This window comes from Lepidochelys kempii, chromosome 1 (genome assembly GCF_965140265.1).
Source record: "Lepidochelys kempii isolate rLepKem1 chromosome 1, rLepKem1.hap2, whole genome shotgun sequence".
Taxonomy (NCBI): Eukaryota; Metazoa; Chordata; order Testudines; family Cheloniidae; genus Lepidochelys; species Lepidochelys kempii.
Window position 1 is genome coordinate 261,759,885 of NC_133256.1, and position 25,366 is coordinate 261,785,250.

Below are 25,366 nucleotides of genomic sequence, written 5' to 3' on the forward strand. Positions count from 1 at the left end.
GCCTGGATTAGAGGTGCAAAGCAGCTATCAAGTGGCTCCTTCACAATTAGTTAAACAGGAGAACTATTTAAAAAAAAACCTTTGCAATCTTTTGAATCTCAACTGGAAATCAAAGTTGATGATGCTTATGGTACTCTGTTCGTAAATTGCTTTCCATATGTCTCTTTGTAGAAAGAAAAGGAGTACTTGTGGCACCTTAGAGACTAACCAATTTATTTGAGCATAAGCTTTCGTGAGCTACAGCTCACTTCATCGGATGCGTACTGTGGAAAGTGTAGAAGATCTTTTATACACACAAAGCATGAAAGAATACCTCCCCCCACCCCACTCTCCTGCTGGCAATATCTTATCTAAAGTGATCACTCTCCTTACAATGTGTATGATAATCAAGTTGGGCCATTTCCAGCACAAATCCAGGTTTTCTAACCCCCGCCCCCCCCCCCCACACACAGAAACCCACTCTCCTGCTGGTAATAGCTTATCTAAAGTGACCACTCTCCTTGCAATGTGTATGATAATCAAGGTGGGCCGTTTCCAGCACAAATCCAGGGTTTAACAAGAACGTCTGGGGGGGGGGGTTAGGAAAAAACAAGGGGAAATAGGGGAAATATTTTCCCTTGTTTTTTCCTAACCCCCCCCCCCCCCCAGACGTTCTTGTTAAACCCTGGATTTGTGCTGGAAACGGCCCACCTTGATTATCATACACATTGTAAGGAGAGTGGTCACTTTAGATAAGCTATTGCCAGCAGGAAAGTGGGGTGGGGGGAGGTATTTTTTCATGCTTTGTGTGTATAAAAGATCTTCTACACTTTCCACAGTATGCATCCGATGAAGTGAGCTGTAGCTCACGAAAGCTTATGCTCAAATAAATTGGTTAGTCTCTAAGGTGCCACAAGTACTCCTTTTCTTTTTGCGAATACAGACTAACAGGGCTGTTACTCTGAAACCTCTCTTTGTAGAATTTCTTCTGGGTCAGGTATGGGAGCATCTTCTTTTCTATATCAGGACTCAACTGTGGCTGATGCTATGCGTTGAAAAGATTGTGGACATAGTTTCCTGCAAGTGATATAGCACATGGTCACTAGCTTTTTAGAGGGTTACTCTTAATACAGTCACAGTGTGTGCAGCTAATGTAGTATGTTTCTATCTTTGGAAAGGCAGTAGGAGAGTTTGCTGTAGTGTAAAATGTGTTAACTTTAATTGAGCGAGTACTGGGTGGAGCGTTTTGTTTAAAAAAAAAAAAGTCAATATAATTGTTTTGAAATGTGCCAGAATTTCAGTCCTGGAAACTGAGGATGTCCACAGGTCCAATATGAGACAGGAAGTGGCTCTACATGCTTTTCCACGTCTCTGCCCTGCCAATGAACTGGACCTTAGCTCTGTTCCTCAGGGGCCATCTCGAGGCCTGAGTAGGTAGTCTGGTTTTTGTAGCTTTTCATTTTTTTCACCCTTTAAGATTGTGAACAGAGGTATCAGATATGGTGAACCAACCAGTCTGTCCAGTTGTCTGTTACTTAAGTGAGCAAACAGGCATCTGATGATGATTATTCTAGGTCATTAATTATAGATTGAAACTAGTGACCTAGAATTGGTTGGCTGCATAAACTTCACTACCAATTGTCTCATCCATCTAGTTCTCCATGAGGGATAGGATATTGCAGTGGAATGAGGTCCCCACACGTCTTATTGCTGGAGATATGTAATACAACCTTCTAACTTTCTCCTCCTTGGTTTTTGCTTGCAGAAATCCGCTATGCAACTGTATATTGGATGAAAACTGAGAAAATAATCCAGGTCAAAGATATATTGGACAGAAATGGAGATGCCTATGGCTTTTACAATGACACCATACAATCAACAGGGTGGGGGATTCTGGAGATCAGAGCAGGCTATGGGAGTCAGTCCATAGGCAATGAACACCTCATGTATGCAGCTGGCTTTTTGGAGGGCTATCTCACAGCTCCGTAAGTACCTTTCAAGTTAGCTTACTCTGTAAATACCTAATTTCAGTGCATGATACTGCCAGCTTTTTCTTCAGGTCTCTTTTCTCCCTCTCTATTTTGATGCATATAAGTTAACTATAAATGTGGCAGTTCAGATATTTGTTACAATATAATACTTATCACCTTTCATTCAAAGATTTCAAAAAGTTTGTTTTTTAACAGAGAGTCTCACAACAGGCTGGAGAGAGAGAGATGAGTATTAAACCCATTTTACTGATGAGGAATTGAACCACAGAGATTAAGTAACTTTTCTAAAATTCAACAATTGGAATGCAAGCCCAGAGTCCTGTCTCACATTTCCCCCAAGTAGATCACAAATGGATGAATTAGTCATTCTTGAAAAATAGCTCTTATGGAGGGATACGTACATCTTCCCTTCCTTTCCTTGCTCAAATGCTGAAAGTACCCGAGTTAACATAAGGCAGTTGTTCTCCCTTGGGACACTTGCGTAAGTCTTCCATGTTGAAATCTGGAAACAAATGGGGGCATCTCAAGCTTCCCCATCTAACTGCCTGCCACATTCATCTCTGTGCATTTGGAAGGTCTGTTCTCCAAGAGCCAGCATTGTCTGAATTTTCTCCCATAAGAGATAAGTAAGTCTCTTTATGCCCTTGTTCTCTCCTTTTGCACACAGCTGTGACCATGCAGCTTAACTATCGCTTTTAAAGACTCTCCCCATCTGATAACAGCAAGTGGAAAGCATAACAGTCTGTTCCAAGATGCTGAAGGCTTTACTTGCATCAACAACTGCTCAGCTGTCAGGCATCAGGCTACAGCAAAGCTATCTAAATAGACTGGCATGCTCTATTTCACTAAGGAGCACATAGAACTTCCCTATGTTTCAGAAAACTTATGAAAAAAATGTATGATGAAATAAACTAAGAGGTGCTGATGCTCTTCTACTAGATCTTATCCTTTACCACATAGACTAAGAAAGTATGTGTCCTGTTGTGCTTTTTTTTTTTTAACTTGTAAAAACAAAATGACTTGCAAATAAAGGAAAATCACCACTTCATCCTCCCTATCCCCCCCACACCCCTCCACTCTTAAAAGGAAATAATTTGGCTGTTCCTGTGTTCATTTAGTACCCTGGACACTGATTAAAATGAGGACAATTTTATTTTTTAGCATTGCTCCCAAAAGCTGCATTACCTGGTACTATAAGGAGTGAGGGGGAAAATAGTTTATTTTATAATTGCTTTTGGATTTTCAGAATTCACAGTTCAAATCTGGTGGACACTACCTGTTAAATTCCTTAATACTAACTAGTTGTATTCAGACTGGGATGCAATCTATCATTGCTTGGACTAGAAATGGCTCTGAGTTCTTTCAAGTACCCTTGTTTTATACATGAACTGAGAATTATTGGCACAGATTTTCAAAAGCAGGTGCCTGAAGCTAGGCACCTAAATCCATGTTTAGGCAGCTAAATCAATGTCCTGACTTTCAGAGGCACTGAGTGTCACAGTTACAGGGCTGGCTGCACCTCGGATCCCTTCTCTGGTCTCTGAGTGCACCCCCACAGGTAATAGCCCTCATGTCCTCACCTTTTCCAGGGTGGAATCCTGCAATGCTCACTTAGACGTGGCCCTGGGTTACAGTATCTGTGGATCAGCTGCACTTACCCCTGCAGACCTGACTGGGTTTGGGTCTCGTCATACTTCCTTTCAGTGGCAGACAGAAATAAAATTGAAAGGAGTACTAGGCCTCATTTTGCTCAGCCAATTACAGAGCAACTCCAAATCCATCACACTGAGCCCCTGCGTTTCTCATGTACTTCAATGGAACATGATAGGTCCGAGAGAGCTAACTTTAAACTTGAAATATCATTGGTCAAACATCACTCTGGTATGATCTCTCCCAGCCTGCATCCTGTCAGTGATGCTCCTCTTGATTTAAAGAGGTAAATTGAAATTCTCCTTTGGCGTGTACCTTGAGATTCTCAGTCCGGTTTCCTAATTGCCTTACATTTTGTCCTAGGTAGAACAGAAAAGCTTAAACTTAATCTAATGAGCTGATTACTGCTTGAGTATGACACCATTATAAAGCATGAAGGACTTAGACGTTTCATTTAATATCTCAAGGCAATTAAAAAAAAGATCACTTGAGTCCCTGAACTCCTTCCTCCCTTCTGTCTGATCTCTGATTCGTATAAGGAGGCGAGGCCTCTCAAGAAGCTACAAGTCCCTGATTCTGCACTGGCTTGGTCAGTGAGCAGCCTAGAGATGCCACTGGTGTAAAGTGTGCCCTCTGTTGCTGGACATTCACTAGGTGTGGCAGATAGAGGTGTTTGTCGGGGGGCTGGTTACAACTCCTTGGTTACCTGCCCTGGCCCAAGCACTTATTAGAACAATCTGGGAGCTTCTCTAACTTGCTTATCTGGCTGTCATCCCCAAGGGAGCATCTGCCAGATGGAGTGTACTGCACTCTGGCCATTCCCTTTCCCTGTCCCCAACATGCCCCCTCCGCTGGGGTCTGAGGGGGAGGACTATGTAGGGGCCCACTCTGCAGGTTCTGTGCCTGCTGTGGGAATCCCCAGAGGGGGAGTCATGGTGAGTCTCTCCTTCCTTTGTGCTGCCTGAGTGGTACAATGGGAGCAAAGCAGAGATGAGAGTTTTCTGCTTACATAGGACTTGTGGTACATAGGCCCTCTGCAGAGGAATGCATTTCACCCTCAGATAGGAACTGGGAATAAGGCCTGCGGATCTTGCAAACCTATTCGTCCCAATGAGGGTTGCCCTTACAGTGAAATGACCTAGGATTGTTGCAGACTTTAACAGAAAGAAGTCTGGCCTTGTGACAAGTGCTCAGCATGATCATATGCAACCCAGGTTACATAGTTGGCCCTGATGTATTGCTCTCAATGCTAGGCGGGAGCTCCCTACACAGATGAGTGGCTTAGTTCTGCTCACTCTGGATCCCAGCAAAGCTCCTGGCAATTCCCATCCATTCCTCTTCCTCAAAACAGTAAGGCCAGAGAGAGTCTTTAGTGCTCTGGAAGTGTGCAGGACCCCTTTTTTCCTCTTTAAATATACATTTTTTGCATAGATATTTAGCTAATCCATTGAGGAAGAAACACTTGGTTAATTGGTAGTAAAACACTGTTAGATATCAGTTGAGTTTTTCACAAGCTATCAAATCAGCATCCACCTGAATGCTTTCTTGATCCCAAATGGGATCATCTTCCAGTAAACCATTTGTGTCATACTTTCAGTTAACGTGTTAGGACATCCAAGATGCTACAGACCTAAAGCATGCTGGAAAACAGAAGTTTCATTATAGAGATACTTTAATCTCATTTTCTCATCTTTTTCCATTGTAAGACAGTTTGAGTGGGTGGTGAGCTATGCCATTTATACTCTGAAAAGTCTCCTCTTATTACATGCATCATGGTTTGTCTTGCACCAGAGATGCAAAGTTAATACTGTGATAAAGAAACAGCTGACTTGCAAACTATGCTGCTTATCTGTTACTATTCATGAAACCAGAATTGAAAGAAATGAAGGAAAAATGGCAGAAAATAACTTTTGACACTTATTCTTTCAGGCGTATGTATGACCATACTTCAAACCTGTATCCACAACTAATTAAGAATCCCACCATTCTAAGCACCATTCAGGAGTTTATGGGGTATGTATTGAGTTACTAGAAATGTGATTCTTGCATTCATGGCTTAGAAATAAAAGAATGATGGAATCCTCAGGTCTTTCAGCAGAGTTTGTTGATCTTGTTTGTGTGCTAAAGAGGAAGTAGAGGCTCCTTCTGTTATGATTATGTACCTAACAAGAATAAGAAGTGCAAACATATATTAAGAAGGGAATATGCCCTGTTCCCTATTCTGTTCCTTCAAAGAGGCATTTGAACTCTCACAAACAGGTTTAATTAATGCCAACTAATTCACAAGCTTACTGTATTCAGTTACTTTATGGACAAGCTTGTGTACTGAATACCACATTGGACTATCTCTTGGCACCTGTAATTTTTCCTATATATTTCCTACTGTAGACATTTGTATAGTGTATATTCTATAAGGTCAAGTACATTGTATGTTAGTTACTAAGTGCTGGAATCTTTCACTTACACCTGCGAGAATCAGGAGTGACTTTGTTCAAGTCAATGGAGTTACACTAGTTTAAAACTGGTGCACATGAGAAGAGAACCAGGCTCTAAATTGGGTGGCTCAGCATTTGGCCTAACTTATTTATTTCCTTAGGTTCATGTGTTGATATAATTTCTGTTTTCTTTCTTCGACTACAAATATTTCTGCAAAACCTCAGCCATTTCTGTAAGCTGTGCCTTTTGCCCATCTTTATGCTAGGAAGTGATGGCTCCATGGGTAGCATGCTTTCAGTAGTTCTGGACCCCACACTAGGACTTGTGCTTGTGGCTCATGCTGTTATTGCTGCACATATAAGTAGTGATCCCTCTCATAAGGTACTACATTAAAGGCATTTTTTTTGGCCTGTTGAAGCAGAAGTTAAGGATCCCAATGCTTCCTTATACCCCTCTAACCACCAGCCTTTCCTCAATGAAAAAAATAGCAGGCAATCACTATGCCCTGGTAAACATTCCAGGCGAAGTTCTATGCTGCATCTCCAAAGAGACGCTGCACAGCAGGTGCAGCTCAGGGTGGTGGATGGGGGTGAAAGTGGCTTTATACCCACCATTGCATGGCCCAGACTATGGATTGCTGTGGGGATTGATCTGCTTTACAGCAACCTTTGCTGGGCTGGCTATAGGCTGCTATACAGTACAGAAAACCTGTAGGCCTGAGAGCTATGACCATGCCCCTAAATGTTCCCAGGATGCACACTATTCCTGAGCCTGTGGAGGGAGGGAATGGGGGCATCATAGAGCCATTTATGTCAGCCCTACCTTGCGACAGCACCAAGGGAATTCGGTTGCAGTCATTTTACACTCCTGTATGCTTACCAGACTTGGGTAAAGGGGCCGGAGCAGGGGCCAGAATTTGGTCTGGCCTATTTTAACAAAACATGGTGTTTTATATTCTAAGCTCTGTCTGGGAGGTGGAGTGGGGAGGGAAGGGGAGAGACAGCTATGGCTGAGCAGCATTATCACAACTACATTTGTCCATGGTTAATCCACTCTATTATTTAGTTAATTATGGTGTAAAGTGTTTTTCTTTGTAGGATACATGGAATATGAAGAGTGCTCTGTAAAACCAAATTTTTTCCTTTGCAGGAAACAGGATCAATGGACCAGACAACAAATCAAAAATAATAAGGATGACCCCTTCTGGAGGCATGCTGGCTATGTTATTGCACAGTTGGATGGGCTGTACATGGGAGCCCAAGAATGGGCTAAGCACCACAAGCAAAGAGTAAGAGTGATGAAGCTCTCTAAGTGATTCTAGGGGGAGGAGGGAAGGATAGGGTAATTCAAAGTCAAAGATGTAGAAGATATTTAAAGACAAGGGTCTCTGCTGACCTATTCAGCAAACAAAGCTTTCATTAACATTAGTGGATATTCGGTATGGATTATGTAAGAAGTCTTCAGTGCAGATCAGAGAAATTTTCCCTAAAACTAATTTGCAACTCTGTCTTCTTGAATGCTGGTGGGGAATGATTTTATAATGCACACTCAGATTGGAAGATTGCACTCTTAATTGGTTTCTGGGCAAATAATTCTTGGGTGTTCAAAGTGGCAAGAATATTGTGAATAAAAAACTGGGAGGTCACTAAAGCTTTCACCTTTATTTTCAAAGGTAACTTTAAAGCCCTGGATTTTTAAAAAAAAATTAGTCTTTCATTTTAGAGTGTGTGTGACAGTATTATGGCAGAGTTGTTTGTGATTCATATTATAATTTGTATTGGAAGTATCATTTCAAAGATCCAGATCATCAGCTGGTGTAAAACAGTGTAGCTCCATGAACTTCAGTAGAACTACAGTAATTTACAACGGCTAAAGATCTGTCCCAAAATGTCTAATGCATGTCACACAGTGAAAGTAAGGACTTCAGTAACTGACCTTTCAATCTTTGCCTAGGACTGCAAGGAAGAGGGAAGGTTGGGAGTGGTGAACTGCAAGGCAGAAACATTTAAAATAGCAAAGCCCTTTTTTTTTTTCTGTAGAATTTGCTTTGGGCCTTTATTGCAGGGGAAGCCAGACAGTGAAAAAGAAAGAGACAGGGTCCGTTCAGAATAATGGAGACACACTTCTCTGTAGGCCAGAGTTGCTGAGATTCTGTTAAGAAAGCTTGACTCTCGGACAAGACTGCACAAGCTTTCATAACTAGGGCCCTACCAAATTCACGGCCACGAAAAACACATCACGGACCGTGAAATCTGGTCTTTTGTGTGCTTTTATCCTATATTATACAGATTTCATGGGGGAGACCAGCATTTCTCAAATTGGGGGTCCTGACCCAAAAAAGTTGCAGGGGGGTCACAAAGTTATTTTAGGGGAGTCTCAGTATTGCCACCCCTACTTCTGTGCTGCCTTCAGATCTGGGTGGCTGGAGAGGAGCAGCTGTTAGCCGGGCACCCAGCTCTGAAGACAGTGCCCTGCCAGCAGCAGTGCAGAAGTAAGGGTGGGAGCGGGGCGAGGCGGAGTGGGGCAGGGCAAGGCGGGGTGGGAGCTTGGGGGAAGGGTGGAGTGGGGGCAGGGCCTGGGGAGGAGCCAGGGATGGAAGAGGTGGGGCAGGGGTTTGGGAGAAGGGGTGGGGCGGAAAGGGGTGGAGTGGGGGTGGGGCCTAGGGGGGAATGGGGGCCAAGCACCCCCTGGGTAGAGGGGAAGTCGGCACCTATGGTGAATTTGGTAGGGCCCTGACTACACAGCATCCTTTGGACTTCAAAGGATTTGTTGCAGGACTTCGATCAGTGTCTTGAGGCTCTCCCAGAATCCTGAAGACGAGATGCTAATTCCTGAGCAAATGGATTCATCGGAAAACTTTAGACATGTAGGAGTATGCTTGTGATGTCCCCTTTTCTCCATCTCACCTCTCCCACTTTTCCCTAGGGGGAATGCTTGTTCCAGGTTCTGGGTGGTCATGACTTAAAGCCAGATGCGGGATGTTCAAAAGCACTCAGCATTGGCCTAGTCCTGCTGCCATTGAAGTCATTTGGAATTTTACCATTGATGTCAGTGGGGGAAAGAGTTAGACCAGCACTGAGCGCTTTTGAAAATCCCATGCGGACAGTATACAAAGTATTGTGCTGATCCAGTCAGCAATGGTGTATGCATCATCACAATCACTTACCTTGTACACAGTGCCAAAAAACATGGCCCTTTTAAGTAGGTCACTGTGAAGGGCTCAGCTCACCTCTGGAGTTGCTCCTTGTGGTCAGGCATGGCAGCTCTCACCCTGTCTGGCACCCCCTGCCGACCGATGCTCTGGTCCTCTGGAGGTCAGCCTCTTCCTGGGATGATCCTACAGCCAGGTCATGATTTAAGTCCACCCATTCCAGGGTGACATACAGTCCAACAAAATAAAAATCCAGTCCTTATATCTGGTGTCTGGCTCCAATGCTGGGCCCTGTAGTCCTTTCCCCTTCTCTGGCCTTGTGCCACCATACCAGTGGCTGGTATGGGAACCCAGGCACACACAGTACACCACTTCCTAGCCCAGGGAACCTATAATCAGCAGCCAAAGACTGCTCCATCTCACTTCTTGCTGCTACCTCCATGGGCTTCTTCCTACTCAGTTTGTCAGGCCTTCTCCCCTGCAATCTCTCAGTCCAACTCTTGATTATTTTTGAAAGTGGTTTCTCATGTATAATTTAATATAGAAACTAAAGTTGTCCTATATACCGACTCCCAGGACCCTCTTCTGGGTACATCACACTGTTGTTTAAAAGAAACTCAACACTTGAGTCATCCCGCTGTTTATAGACCTGAGGTACCTTGCCTGCCCCTCCCCTGCCGTATCTTTTCACTAAAAAATGTGAGAGTATAAAGCAATATAATAAAAGTTAAATGTATGTCTCGGCCTTCCGCCTCTAAATCACAGCCAATATTAGGGTCACCTGCTATACAAGATCTTAGCTTAGTGGGGAAATTTTGCTTATTATTGGAACTTTTGGCAAATGCTTTATTTTTGGAAGGTTTTTCCCTTCCCCTTTGTGCACATGTGCACAAAGCAGTGTATTACATTCTTTCTGCTGATTACTTCCACTTGAAAAGCAGAATAGTTTGAATAGCTCGTGGACAATACAGTTCTCCATTTTACTTCCATGTTAAAATAGGTAGCAATTGAGAGAACACCATTCTCTTCTCTTCCACCTCTCCCCAGCAGTCTCTCTTAAGAGAGGCCAGCTTCATGGTTAGGAACAGGGCTTCATGGAAGCACTGTACTTCTTTCCTACCTGGTTGCTTCCCCTTGCAAATCAACCAGTCTTATTCTTCCAGCCACAAGCACTCTGTCACCCTATTGAGCCTTGTCTACACGAAGGATATGGTGTTAACAACCATGGAGAATTTTCTAAAAATTACCCTGGTGTCAAGAAGGCTTAAGATTAGAATTCTGTTTATATGTTTATCTGGAAGAGGCCAGGGGAGAGACTACCAAATGATAGGTTACAAATGAACTGTGAATTAGATCACTCTGGTCTCCTAAAGCCAGGATGGGATTTTTGAAAGTCCTTGGTCTAGTTCCTGGTGATTGGCTTTCTCTATTAACCAATCTGAGAAAGTAGTTTCACATTTGGCTAGTATCACTAAGCTTACCTAGCTCCCCATGCATCATTTATCTCCAGTCTTTCCAACCTCAGGATGTGTCTGATCAAAGAGTTTGTATACACAGGGAAGTTAGTATGAATAGCTAAACACATTAGCTATTGTGGGCTTTTTTTTCTCATGTAGACAAGCCCAAAGTCTTTGTGAGACCTTAGTGCTCATCTGGGTCATTAATAAAGACATTTAGATAAATGTACAACTGACTAAGTTTTCAAACCTAACAGTACAGTAGCTGCTGACTCTGGGCTTTCTGTACAGATACAACAGGTTTTAATAATTCTTGTTAACTTCTCCTTTTCTTCCTTAGTTGTTTTCTCCATAGCAGTATTCCAGTATCAATATAGTGTAATTATGGCATTATATGAACAAATGTTTTATGTAAAGGGAATAACTTAATGATTCCTTTGGGGGTGAAAGAAAAACAAACTTGTATTAACAGCTGAAGTTGCTCACTTAGTCACTTCTCCATCTGAAAATAATTTTGTTTTGGTCTCTTTGCCTCCCAGCCCCTGAGTGTCTTTGATGTCCGCTTCCTGAATGCAGTTGGAGATTTACTGGACCTTATTCCTGCATTATTCACGTATTCAGTAGTGGGTTGGTATAAGGATGACCCAGCAGGCTTTGGGAGATATCAGTGGGACATCGGTCACTGCTCTGCTCTTATCAAGGTGAGGGCAACAAAATTTCTCATAGCTTCTAGCCCCTGAGTAGACTTGTATCATGATCATGTTGATGTAACCCTCATTATTATGACAGGTTTCAGAGTAACAGCCGTGTTAGTCTGTATTCACAAAAAGAAAAGGAGTACTTGTGGCACCTTAGAGACTAACCAATTTATTAGAGCATAAGCTTTCATGAGCTACAGCTCACTTCATCAGATGCATATCGTGGAAACTGCAGCAGACTTTATATATACACAGAGAATATGAACCAATACCTCCTCCCACCCCACTGTCCTGCTGGTAATAGCTTATCTAAAGTGATCATCAGGTGGGCCATTTCCAGCACAAATCCAGGTTTTCTCACCCTCCACCCCCCCACACACAAATTCACTCTCCTGCTGGTGATAGCCCATCCAAAGTGACAACTCTTTACACAATGTGCATGACAATCAAGTTGGGCTATTTCCTGCACAAATCCAGGTTTTCTCACAACCCCCCACCCCCATACACACACAAACTCACTCTCCTGCTGGTAATAGCTCATCCAAACTGACCACTCTTCAAGTTTAAATCCAAGTTAAACCTGGATTTGTGCAGGAAATAGCCCAACTTGATTGTCTTGCACATTGTGTAAAGAGTTGTCACTTTGGATGGGCTATCACCAGCAGGAGAGTGAATTTGTGTGGGGGGGTGGAGGGTGAGAAAACCTGGATTTGTGCTGGAAATGGCCCACCTGATGATCACTTTAGATAAGCTATTACCAGCAGGACAGTGGGGTGGGAGGAGGTATTGGTTCATATTCTCTGTGTATATATAAAGTCTGCTGCAGTTTCCACGATATGCATCTGATGAAGTGAGCTGTAGCTCACGAAAGCTTATGCTCTAATAAATTGGTTAGTCTCTAAGGTGCCACAAGTACTCCTTTTCTTTTTTCCTCATTATTATTTATATTTCAGGAGCACATAGGGGCCTCAATCAGGTGTCAGGGCCCCATCATCTTGATTCCATTTTGTTTTAACTGATACTGTACATAGATAGGTTTCAGAGTACCAGCCGTGTTAGTCTGTATTCGCAAAAAGAAAAGGAGTACTTGTGGCACCTTAGAGACTAACCAATTTATTTGAGCATGAGCTTTCGTGAGCTACAGCTCACTTCATCGGATGCATACTGTGGAAACTGCAGAAGTCATTATATACACAGAGACCATGAAACAATACCTCCTCCCACCCCACTCTCCTGCTGGTAATAGCTTATCTAAAGTGTTCATCAAGTTGGGCCATTTCCAGCACAAATCCAGGTTTTCTCACCCTCCGCCCCGCCCCCCCCAACTCACTCTCCTGCTGGTAATAGCCCATCCAAAGTGACCACTCTCTTTAAAATGTGTATGATAATCAAGGTGGGCCATTTATTATCAAGTGAGTTTGTGTGTGTATGGGGGTGGGGGGGTGAGAAAACCTGGATTTGTGCTGGAAATGGCCCACTTTGATTATCATGCACATTGTAGGGAGAGTGGTCGCTTTGGATGAGCTATTACCAGCAGGAGAGTGAGTTTGTGTGTGTGGTTTTTGGAGGAGGGTGAGGGGGTGAGAAAACCTGGATTTGTGCTGGAAATGGCCCACCTTGATTATCATACACATTTTAAAGAGAGTGGTCACTCTGGATGGGCTATTACCAGCAGGAGAGTGAGTTTGTGTGTGGGGGGGGGGGCGGAGGGTGAGAAAACCTGGATTTGTGCTGGAAATGGCCCAACTTGATGAACACTTTAGATAAGCTATTACCAGCAGGAGAGTGGGGTGGGAGGAGGTATTGTTTCATGGTCTCTGTGTATATAATGTCTTCTGCAGTTTCCACAGTATGCATCCGATGAAGTGAGCTGTAGCTCACGAAAGCTTATGCTCAAATAAATTGGTTAGTCTCTAAGGTGCCACAAGTACTCCTTTTCTTTTTGTACATAGATAATTTTTCTAACAAATCATTCTAGTTCTTGTTTTTGTATCATGTTACTCTTGTATTTGGTCTTTCATTTGTCTCTAAATTGAAGTTGTTTAAGATCTGAAGATGGCTAAAAGCCACTTTGGAGAGATAGATGATAAGTTCCCATGCATTTTTAAGGGGTACAAAACATCTCAGAATGGCCAATCATGTGACTCTGCAGCTTGCCTTTGAAAAGGTCAGCATCTGATTTTCCAGAACCAGTCTCTGTCCCTTGGTCTGGTAGTGATCAGGAAGACTGTTGAGGCAGCATTTTAGCTTTCTGGGGGGAGGACCGGGGGATACCTGTATCTGATTTAGAGGTAACCTCTTTGTGTAAATTTGGGGAGTTAAAGATGCTATAGGAGGCTGTGCAACTGGGGATTTTCACAATCATCCAGGAGAAGCACTATGGTCCTATGGCAATTGGTGTGATATAAAAATGGTTAGAAATTGGTTTTTCGTTTCTAGGGGTGGTCTCCTTCCCTGTGCTGTTACGGGGTTGGAACACTGCAGCTGTGGGCACAGTGCTCTGAGGAGGGAGTGCCATCTAGATCAACAGGCAGTCTTGGTTTGATTTAAAAAAGAATTTTTGAGAGAGGTTTTGTTATTGGGCTTCGGAAAGAATCTCACTGCAGATGGTGGCCGCAACATGGTGCTTCAAAGATTAAGGTGACAAAATGGGGAATTCTCAGGGTTCCAGATGGGATCTGAAGACTTCTGGGACACTCCCTTTTGGTGTGGGGAATGTCGCATCTCAGGAACCTTAGCTTAACCTTGAAAAGAGTCCGATATTTATGTACTGTAACTGGCTCCTGGATATTAGAGCTGAGTGAAAACTTAAAAATGTTCTGTCAATATACATTTAAAATTTTAAACAAATTTGCTTTTACTGACAAGGTCCCTTGTCTTTGCCTTCTGTACTTTCTATTTAACCAGGTCACCAAGAGGAACATACACAAAACCAGCATATTTTCAGCTCATATTGAAGAATATTGTAGAAAGCAAATTTTGCATTTGTAAATATGAGTATTTAAGCAGGAAACTTGATTCTAAGTAGCACTCAGGGAACTGAAACATATCATAATACATGTGTCCAATAAAAACTAAACTAACTAATTTCAAATAATTACTACTAATTGCTTGTAAACAGCGAACTGACCAAGGATTATTCCCAGAAATGTCAGTGACTAATTTTTAACAGCTATAGCTGGCTGCCATTGTAGGGCAGCTTCTCCAAGCTGACCTCTGTAAATTTCCCTTAACCGGTTCCACCCAGGTTGGCAACACGTTCTTTTTTTAAAAAAAGCAAACAGAACACAAAACAAACCTTCATAACAAAAATTCTTTCCTCCCAGGTGCCTTGTCTGGGGTGAAGGTGTTAGCCTTCCTCCCCAACTTGGAGGCTAGGTCACACCACCTCAATCTTTTCTCCTGTGGGCTGGGAGAGGTCAGCAGGCAACCAGTGCTTCCCCTGCTCACGTCTCTCTCAGAGTAAGGCAAGAGTCAGGTTGTATGCCATGCTTTTTCCCAGAACTTATTCTGGATGGCGGACAGAGAGGGGAGCCTTGTCCCACACCACACTGCAAAGCTCCTAATCCCAGGCCCTTAAAGAAACAGTACCCTGGGTTTCCCCAGACACTGTCACCTTCAGACCACTTCTTCTCTCCCAGCACCTGCAGCTGTCATTTCTTAGGCCCTTATATCTGCTCCAGAATTCCTGGTCTCCCAGGCATCCCCTCTCTGGCTTTAAAGATTATTAAATCTTATAAAGATTATAATCTCCCATTATAACAAGAGATTCAAATTTGATAGTCTGATAATTCTTGAACAAAGGCAAAATCCATCATATGGGTTTTTTGCTACAAGTTGTTCTTCCAGGTCTACTGGTGTAGAGTTGAGTGTTACAATGATCAGGATTACTCACTGTTCTGCTTCTGTTTTCTAGGTTCTCCCCGGATATGAGAACATCTATTTTGCTCATTCCAGTTGGTTTACATATGCAGCTACGCTGAGAATATATAAACACTGGGACTTCAACATCACTGATCCAAAGACTGTTACTGGTCGGATCTCATTCAGCAGTTACCCAGGTAACTGGGGTGAGAATAGGAAACCTCATACTCAGCTTTCATAAATGCATCCATGTCTGTATGTGCCCTCTCCACAGCTCACTGACTCTTGTGGACTCTTCTATAAAAGCCTTATAGACAGGACACTGTTACTGTAGGCACCGAGGCTGACCTACCTTAATACCCTTAGAAGCCAATAGAGGAAAATATTTTCCAGATTTATTGTTTTGAATGTGTCCTTTTTTAAAAAAATTGTCTGCGATTGTGTTCTGAAGAGTACTTGTTAAATATTCTGCAACCCCCTGGCGCAAATGTCATTCCTTTTGAAAGAGTTTGAATTCTGCTTGCTTGGTACATGTTCGCCTGCATTGCTGATCTTTTCCCCACCCTGCCCAAGAGTAGCCCTACAGTGCTAGTGTGTCTCTGGTGATAATACAGTTCTGAACACTTCACTTTAGTGGTGTGACTGATACTAATGGGATTACTAGGGAGTATCAGATTTACATCATCTTTGACATTTGGTTGCCAGTCCTCAAATTGATTTTTCAATCGCCTTTTTGATTTGTGAAGGTGGGGGTACGTGTTGGGGGAGGGCGATTCTACCTGACCAGCGAACTTTAGACTTACTCTCCCTTCAGAGGATGGTCTTTTTTTCTTGTTCTTTATGTATGCTTCATGTTTTAGTTATGTAGCCAAAACTACTTATAAACTGCCACAGACAGACTTGGCAGCACATCTCATTCTCCTCATCCTAGAGCAATGTTAGAAAGTGCCAGTAGTTAATGTTAAAATGTGGATTCTTGGTTTTAAAAAAATGGGTGGGAGTTCAGATGGAGGGGTGACGGAAATGATTCTAAACTTCAGGACTTGAAAAAGTAAGCAAAATGAAAAGCTGTTTGTGTTTGCATCACACACGTTTGAAGCTGAAATTCAAAACTTAAAATCATTTTTTTAAAAAAATAGTTGAGATGGGTATGCAGGCAGAGGCTAATTCTGATAGAACTGTGGTCATCAGTTTGTTTAGCTGAGGATTTCAGTACTCCAGTTAGTTGGTGTGTTTCCCTTGCAACAGAAGCTGAAGGGTCCTCAGTGTCTCTACCTACAAACAGCAATAACCCTGGGGTGGTAGTGTTTTTTTGAATGACATTTGAATGAAATTGAGGTTGAGGGACTGCTTGTCTTGTGCATCCTCTCTCTCCGCAATGGTCCTTAGGCACCACCTTCTCTTAGAGATTTGGGCTCTCATCTTTGAGAGGCTACTGAAGTCAGATTAGAAAATTTCCACCAAATTATCTCCTTTCAGTAGTGCATTCTAGCAGTATTAGGAAGAAAGTCTCTATAGTAATTCCAGTCCCCACTGGCAAGGAATGCCACTCAGTCTCTGTCACCTGTTGAGAAGGAAAGGTACTGTCTAGGTACCTAAACAGACAGAAGGCTAAGGGCCAACCTGGATCTGAGATCTCTCTGAAAAGATGCTGTTGAGAACCATTGCACCCTTTAGAAAGGGAGATGGAGCTTACATGTGTACAGACATACTCTCTGTGCTTCAGATATGGAACCAGAACTACCGATTTAAAGTGTTGCCATTTGGGCTGGCATATGTGCCAAGTGTTACAAAATGCTTTGCAATCTTTGTGGCCTCGTCACACAAGACAAAAATCTGAGTCTTCCCTGATTTGACCAATTGGCTCGTCAAGCACTTCACCTTGGAAGATATCAAAGAATCAGCCACTGAGGTGCTGGTATAACTAGAGTTCATTCTAGAAGACCCAAAGTCTCAACTTGTTCCCTAGAGACAGTCAGAATAGCCCAGAAATGTTGTAGACATGGCTCATCTTAAAGCTTTCTTGTGCCAGGACAGACTCTGATACAATGATATGGTAGAATTTGCCATTACCTGCAAATTTCAGCAAAGACAAAAAGCTACAAAAGTTAGGTGTCATGGCCACAGTGAGGTTCCTGGCTCCCAGGGTATGTGTCTACATGAGAGAAATTCAGCGGACTCTGAATTATGGTGTAGTATCACATGCCATTAGGAGAGCCAGATCCAGTGACCTCATCAGTTGGCACTAGCTGACAGTATGGCTCACAGACTCTTGCACTTTTCCAAATGATGGACAACAACTGAGACGCAAGCTTGGTGTCAGTCTAGGGACATCCTGCAATAAGGAAAACTTCCAAATTCTTCTGCTGTAAGTTGCAGTAATGTGATGGAGTCTTGTACCTTTCGGTCATTTAGCCCTCTGGGGTCTACAGTGGAACCCACAGGTCCCATGTCACAGCTCCAAATGAAGACCGCAGCCTTTTCCATGTACATGACCCACACCAGGCTATCACTTTTTCCCCTGAGCCAAGAGAAGTTTGTTCTGACAGAGCCAGCCAGCAAACTGTCTTGATAAAATACACTATATTCTGCCTGGTTGCAATCGTGCTATTAGCAACTTCTGGTTAATGGCAACATATTGTTGGGAACCAGTCCCATCTCATTAACATCAATGTTAATGGGATTTGGATATTAGCAACAGCATGCTTCTTATTAACAGCTTTTTTTTTGAAAGAAAGGGCCACCTGCAGGCATGTTTGCAAGACTGCAGCCCTGGAAGGAAGCACTGGGATGTGCAAACCTGCCTGAGGCCAGTGCTTCGCATGTCCCAGCCACTTCCTTCTGGGGCTATATCCCAGCAAACTGGCCTGCACACAGGGACCACAGGAGATAAAGGGCTGCAGGCCGGGGGACTGCAGCCCAGATCCCAGAGCTGCACGGTACCTCTCTGTGCTCTCTGGGGGACTGCACACACAGAAGGAAGCGCTGGGACATGCTGAACTCTGACCCCTGGAGAGCGCAGGGAAAGGTGCCATGTAGCTCCGTGGGCCCCAGTCTCCCACTCCCCACAGAAAGCCCCAGCATCCAGGCTGCAGCTCCCCTCCCTGCTGCTGCCCTGCCCCCAGACAAGTTTGCAGGGCTGCATCCATGGAAGGCACGTCCCAGCGCTTCCTTCTCTGGCTGTTGCTTCACTTCCACTTACTAGCAAATGCTGGATAATAGCAATAAGCGGAATCTACTGTAATTGGAAACGCAAATCAGCTCAGTGTAAATATAAGTATTAATTGACATTTCACAGATAGAGACAGTATGAAAGGCATAAAACAGAGACAGCCATCCCTCCAAGCCATCCCTGATAATTAGTTTACAAAAAGTAATTCTAGATTATATCTGGCCTACCTCATGACAGAAAAGTCTTGGCTCTTCTACTTTCCAAAGCTGCTTCACATCCCCTGTAAGAAGTGACATGTCCTCCCAGAAAAAAAAAATATACCTCCTCTCCAGTCAGTGTACTGTTTGACCCCAACACGAGTCACGTTGCCCCAGATAGCAGATCCTCCACATTGTGTCGCAATAAATACTGTTTTTTTATTATAGCACCCTATCTTTTGCAGTCTGGTAAATAGGTTGTTAGTTAGTTAACATTGGGTCACAGCACATATTATGTTTTTGATTAAGCATCCTTTATTTTGTAGTTAACAATAGATACAACTAGAGGGTCGTACGCTTCATTGCTTATGTCGGTCAAGCTGACAAATAGGGGTGGAGGGAGGTAGCAATACACTCTCCATCTCTGAAACTGCAGCAATTTTACAGGATACTGCCACAAAACCTACATTTTATTGTCAGTTTGTCTTAGCCGCTCCTCTTTGTTGATTTATCAGTTTCCTATCAACAACAAGTTCTCCTTGATGGTGCCCATTTGGTGCTGCGGGCAGAGGAGCCTGAGCAGTAGCATTGTGACAACAGAGGTAACTCAGCCAGTTATCACTCACTCCCTTCAGCGACCTTAACCCTAACCTTGCTGCCTGCATTGGTCATCTCTCCCCTGGACATTGCCCATGTGATGCTGCACACAGAGGAGCATTGTGACAACAGACACAAAGAGAAATGCCATTGAGTTGAGTGTAAGGCCTGGCTTTGCTCAGCCAATTAAGATTTCAAAACCAGGCTGAAATAAATGATGCTTTAGCCACTGGGTTACCCCTATAGAGAATACCACATGAATCTAAATACAGCAGATAAAATACAAAATTGCACAGGCCAGGACCTGATTTCTGCAGCTGCTGTGGGAAGCCCTGCTGCATGGACCATGGAGCCAAGCCTCAGGCAGGAACCAGAGCCTGATGCTCCTAGCCAGGGCCAGCTCCAGGCACCAGCGAACCAAGCAGGTGCCTGGGGTGGCAAATGTAAAGGGGCGGCAGGACGTTGCGCTCCGGGGTGGCAATTTGCCCTCAGTGGCGGCAGGAATTCGGTGGCCGCTCTGTCACAGCACGTTTCGCGCTTGGCGGCAATTCGGCAGCGGGGACATGACTCTTATTCAGTCACCAGCAGCAATTCGGCAGCCGCACCATCACTCCGCCTCCATGTTCGGCGGGAAGGATTCTGCCTCCCCGTTTGGTGGCAAGTTGGGGTTTTTTTGCCTCTTGGGGTGGCAAAAATGCTGGAGCCAGCCCTGGCCCTAGCACTATGATGTTACATTGGGTGTGGTTCCCAGCATGTCTAGCAAAAGAGCAAAGAAAGCCAGGCAAGAAGTGGCTTCATCATGGACTCTCCAATGTGTTTGCTGTGTGCAGCTCTGTTCAAGAATTCAAAGAAGGCCTTCAGTGTGAAGGAGCAAAACAGAGATTGCTTTCTTGATGAAGACGACTTGCATAATATGCCTGCTTCCTTTGGAAAGACTCCCACTAATGGGATCCCCACTCAGAATCACTTGGGCCCCCCTCCTGAAAGAGATAATTATAGCCATTTTTGAAGAAGAAAACTAAAGAACACAATACATTAGCCAGCTGTCGAGTAGCCATCTCCGGACCCTGTGGATTGAGCGAGTTACTTATTGATATCTAACCTTCCATTTAAGCAAACTAATTGAGAGCCACCTCCAACTACACCTGTCTACTGACAATAATCCTGGACGCCTCCTGGTCAGGCTTCTGCCAGGACATGGAGCAGAGAAGCATTAGTCACATCACCAAAACCAATAGGTTCTGCCTGGAATGTGAAGGGTGAGGGGCCTGGAAGGAGCAGGGATGTGAGTGGCCCTGCGGGGGGTGGAGGGTTCTGGCTGAAGTGGGAACAAGCATGCCGGTTGGGGGGCAGGCTGGAGTTGGGGTGAAGAGTCTGGCTGGAATAGAGTGAGGGGGCCACTAACTCATACCCAATTCTTACCCTTTCCCTAACCTTGAGATCTCTTCCTCACCCCTGTATCCAGAGTGACTCTGCTGCCCTGTTACAGGCTTTTTTAAGGTCACTGCCTCACCTTTGTATTCTAAGTGATGTCTAGAACATTCTTGTAATTTTGGAATTTATGGATGCAGTGGTCAAAAGTTATTGTGTTACATGCAGACAAACCGAGAAATGCCATCAAGTTAAGTGTAGGGCCTCACTTTACTCAGCAGTTAATAGTGCCATGATGAATGAGGCTCCAGGTCCTGGAAACTTCAGTTTCCTACATTGTTTGGAGATAAGGTAAATGGCTCTGATCCAGAAGATGTAATCAGATTGCTTGTGTTGGCTTTGATACAGGAGTGACAGGGTTCATTTGAGAAGTTTGTTTGAGAGATGCTGATAACGATGGGAGACTGGTTTACAGATAGGTTAGATGGATTGTACAGAGAGGCAACAATTGACCAAAAAAAAGCAATTTCAGTTACATCAAGCTCTCATGCATCCTTAAACATAGATGACAAAGACAAAGATGAATGAATGGAACTCCAGCCATCTGCTGATATCTCAAGTTTCCACTTGTCCTTATTTCTGAGGGATTTTTCCCCTTGTTGAACTTGTAGCATGCATTTAACTTTTTCCTTTCTCCGAATATTGATATATTCCAGGCCACACTGGCATATTTGCACGTATGTTATTAGGCTGGGAAAGGATGACAGATGATATTTTATTGAAAAAGAATTGAGGATAAAAATCAGTGAATATGAAAACCCAGGAAGAAATCATCCTTTCTAGCTTACCTGGATTTTGATGTTTTTGTAATTAAAAATTCCACTTTTAAATAACAATTTATTGTATAAATTAAGAAAAAAATCACAAATAACAGAAGATGTGACCTGCCCGGGAGGGGGACCCAGCCAGCCAGACCACACACTACAAACAACCACACACAATCTCCTGGAAATGTCTACTTTTAAGATCCTTGAAAGACATGGTATTCTAAAAGATGGCTTGTTTGAGTCAGGTCCATCAGACCACTATATCTTCAAGGAGGAACAGGAATTGGCCTTTGCAGTCACATGGTAGGGGCTATTACTCCATTACAGGGCCTGTATATGGATATCTAAGGCTTGTCTACATGGAAATTGAAACCAATATAACTAAACTGGTTTATAATTAACAGCTTGAGTTATTTTGGTGCAAGCCTGTGTGTGGACACTTATTTCAGAGTAAGAATGGCCTATTCCAATATAATTTAAATTGGTAAAATCTACTTTTATTCCGAATGAGTGTCCACACACAGGTTTGCTCCCAAATAACTCAAGGTGTTAATTACAACTACAGACAAGTCCTAAGCATTTTGTACTGCCACTCATCACTGGAGTATCCAAGTGTGTAAAATAGACTATCAATAGAGAAGAGTCTTCTGACCTTCTTGGCATCTCTAGCTCTTCTCCCATATCTGATGATAGAAAACTAAAGGAGAGTGCTAATTGGCCATTATCTTTGAAAACTCATGGCAATCGGGGGAAGTCCCAGACGACTGGAAAAAGGCTAATGTAGTGCCCATCTTTAAAAAAGAGAAGGAGGAGGATCCTGGGAACTACAGGCCAGTCAGCCTCACCTCAGTCCCTGGAAAAAACATGGAGCAGGTCCTCAAGGAGTCAATTCTGAAGCACTTAGAGGAGAGGAAAGTGATCAGGAACAGTCAGCATGGATTCACCAAGGGCAAGTCATGCCTGACTAATCTAATTGCCTTCTATGACGAGATAACTGGCTCTGTGGATGAGGGGAAAGCAGTGGACGTGTTGTTCCTTGACTTTAGCAAAGCTTTTGACACGGTCTCCCACAGTATTCTTGCCAGCAAGTTAAAGAAGTATGGGCTGGATGAATGGACTATAAGGTGGATAGAAAGTTGGCTAGATTGTCGGGCTCAACGAGTAGTGATCAATGGCTCCATGTCTAGTTGGCAGCCGGTATCAAGTGGAGTGCCCCAATGGTCGGTCCTGGGACCGGTTTTGTTCAATATCTTCATAAATGGATGGTGGAGGATGGTGTGGATTGCACCCTCAGCAAGTTTGCAGATGACACTAAACTGGGAGGAGAGGTAGATACGCTGGAGGGTAGGGATAGGATACAGAGGGCCCTAGACAAATTAGAGGATTGGGCCAAAAGAAATCTGAGAGGTTCAACAAGGACAAGTGCAGAGTCCTGCACTTAGGATGGAAGAATCCCATGCACTGCTATAGACTAGGGACCGAATGGCTCGGCAGCAGTTCTGCAGAAAAGGACCTAGGGGTTACAGTGGACGAGAAGCTGGATAGGACTCAACAGTGTGCCCTTGTTGCCAAGAAGGCCAATGGCATTTTGGGATGTATAAGTAGGGGCATTGCCAGCAGATCAAGGGACATGATCGTTCCCCTCTGTTCGACATTGGTGAGGCCTCATCTGGAGTACTGTGTCCAGTTTTGTGCCCCACACTACAAGAAGGATGTGGAAAAATTGGAAAGCGTCCAGCGGAGGGCAACAAAAATGATTAGGGGACAGGAACACGTGACTTACGAGGAGAGGCTGAGGGAACTGGGATTGTTTAGTCTGTGGAAGAGAAGAATAAGGGGGGATTTGATAGCTGCTTTCAACTACCTGAAAGGGGGTTCCAAAGAGGATGGATCTAGACTGTTCTCAGTGGTAGCAGATGACAGAACAAGGAGTAATGGTCTCAAGTTGCAGTGGGAGAGGTTTAGGTTGGATATTAGGAAAAAAATTTTAACTAGGAGGGTGGTGAAACACTGGAATGTGTTACCTAGAGAGGTGGTGGAATCTCCTTCCTTAGAAGTTTTTAAGGTCAGGCTTGACAAAGCCCTGGCTGGGATGATTTAGTTGGGGATTGGTCCTGCTTTGAGCAGGGGGTTGGACTAGATGACCTCCTGAGGTCCCTTCCAACCCTGATAGTCTATGATTCTAAAGCTGTGCTTGGGATAGGTTTTATTTATTGCTGCATTTTGTTTTTTGGAACTAACTACTCAGAACTTCAAGCTATGAGTGTTCCCTGCCTGTTTTGTGCTTGCAGAAACCTGTTATTGCTCTGTGTTCAGAGAACAATTATTTGTAGAGTAATTCTCTTCTAGGTGTATTCCAATCTGAGAAAAGCCATGGAATCCTGATTTATGAGAGAGGATAATGGCTTGAGCCTTCAAAGTCGCTCTGGCTCTATTGTAGCACATATGCCTGATACAAGTTATATGCCTTTTTTGTTTGAGAAAGGAACATCTTTTGGTTAAAGCATGGGACTGTGAGGCAGAGCTGGAGTCTATTCCATGTTAAGAGCCCACAAAGATAACAGGAACTCTTCTGTTTTGTTTAAGGTTTTTTGATGTCTCTGGATGACTTTTACTTACTTGGCAGTGGCTTGGTAATGTTGCAGACCACAAACAATGTGTTTAACCAAACTTTACTTAAACAAGTGGTGCCCGAATCTCTCTTTGCCTGGCAGAGAGTCCGTATTGCCAACATGATGGCAGACAGTGGCAAAACCTGGGCACAAACTTTTTTAAGATGCAACTCTGGTAAGTAAGTTTATATGAACTTCTGAATAAAGAAAACACTCCCTACTTTTTTTCCCACCCAGCTTCTCCAGGCAGTAGTGAAAGATCTAACCTCCTCCTACTTGCCCCCTAGGAACCTATAACAATCAGTACATGGTCCTGGATATGAAGAAGGTTAAGCTGGAAGGAAGCCTGGAGGACGGAGCACTCTATATCGTTGAGCAGATCCCAACACTCGTGGAGTATTCTGATCAGACAAGTGTTCTCCGTAAAGGTAATCACTGTTTTGATAGTTTTAGGGTTAGGAAAATTCAACCATTTGTGCAAACTGATGGGAGTGTTATTTTACTTCTGGGACTCCAAGTTGGGAAGCTTTTTGTGTAAATGTCACCGAGATCCAATGGCAGTAATTTCTTGTGTGCACCTTGGTGTTCCATATGAAACTGGCTCCCACCTGCTGCATCTGAATGCAAATGGCCACCGTGAACATCTTTTTAGGATGTGCTGAAGGTAAGAATTGGTGACTTGTTCTTCTTTCGCTGACTTGGCTTTCTCCTGCATGGTTTTCCTCTATACTGGAGTGCCTTTATTTTTTTCTCAGAGGCGGGAAGAAGCATTTTTAATTAGTGCTGAATTATTTTGACATTGAGAGTCACTTGAACCTTTTTGTGATTGTCACCCCAGAGGGAAATGGGTTTAAAAGAAAAAAAAGGACTCAGATAGACTCAGTCTCTGAGCTGAGCTTTCATGGGGCTATATTATCTAGCAAATATTTGCTCTCCAGAAGATATCTTAAGCCCACAGCAAAGCTAGTGACAGGTTGACTGAAAATATAACCCAAAGGCATTGTAAGAAATCATGCTAGCAGCCAGCATCAGCAATCAGGGCACATTCACAAGCATTTTCCAGGCACTTGTGTCTGAGCTCTGTCCACAGTCTTCATTGTTTTGTTTCCATTGTTCTATTGTGCAGTTGCACAGCTGAAGATGTGATGAGTTTCAGAATTGACCCACATACACAAACATTCAGGAAGATGCATCAGTCATAACTGTGGTGGGTTTGTTCTGGCTTTCTGCCCTCTCTAATTCCGTGGAAGCGTCTAGAAGATTTTTGGTGCTATCGCAATATAAATAACGCTTTGGGGGGGGGGTGCTTATCATGAATAATCTATAAATTTTCTTCATCTGCTTTATGTTTTGTGTACCTCTAA

The 25,366-nt window shown here is 43.6% G+C and overlaps 1 protein-coding gene and 1 pseudogene across 2 annotated transcripts in view; both read left to right on the forward strand.

Moving 5' to 3' along the window:
- PLBD1 (phospholipase B domain containing 1) overlaps positions 1–25,366 on the forward strand; it is a 52,561-nt gene that overhangs the window by 15,468 nt on the left and 11,727 nt on the right. For both annotated transcript variants that reach the window (XM_073327305.1, XM_073327306.1), the window contains 7 exons: positions 1,745–1,964; positions 5,550–5,633; positions 7,206–7,344; positions 11,204–11,365; positions 15,279–15,423; positions 23,977–24,177; positions 24,290–24,430. In XM_073327305.1, the coding sequence (XP_073183406.1) occupies positions 1,745–1,964; positions 5,550–5,633; positions 7,206–7,344; positions 11,204–11,365; positions 15,279–15,423; positions 23,977–24,177; positions 24,290–24,430 (1,092 nt within the window). The remainder of the gene's footprint in view (positions 1–1,744; positions 1,965–5,549; positions 5,634–7,205; positions 7,345–11,203; positions 11,366–15,278; positions 15,424–23,976; positions 24,178–24,289; positions 24,431–25,366) is intronic.
- LOC140909177 (myosin regulatory light chain RLC-A pseudogene) lies at positions 19,945–21,151 on the forward strand (annotated as a pseudogene).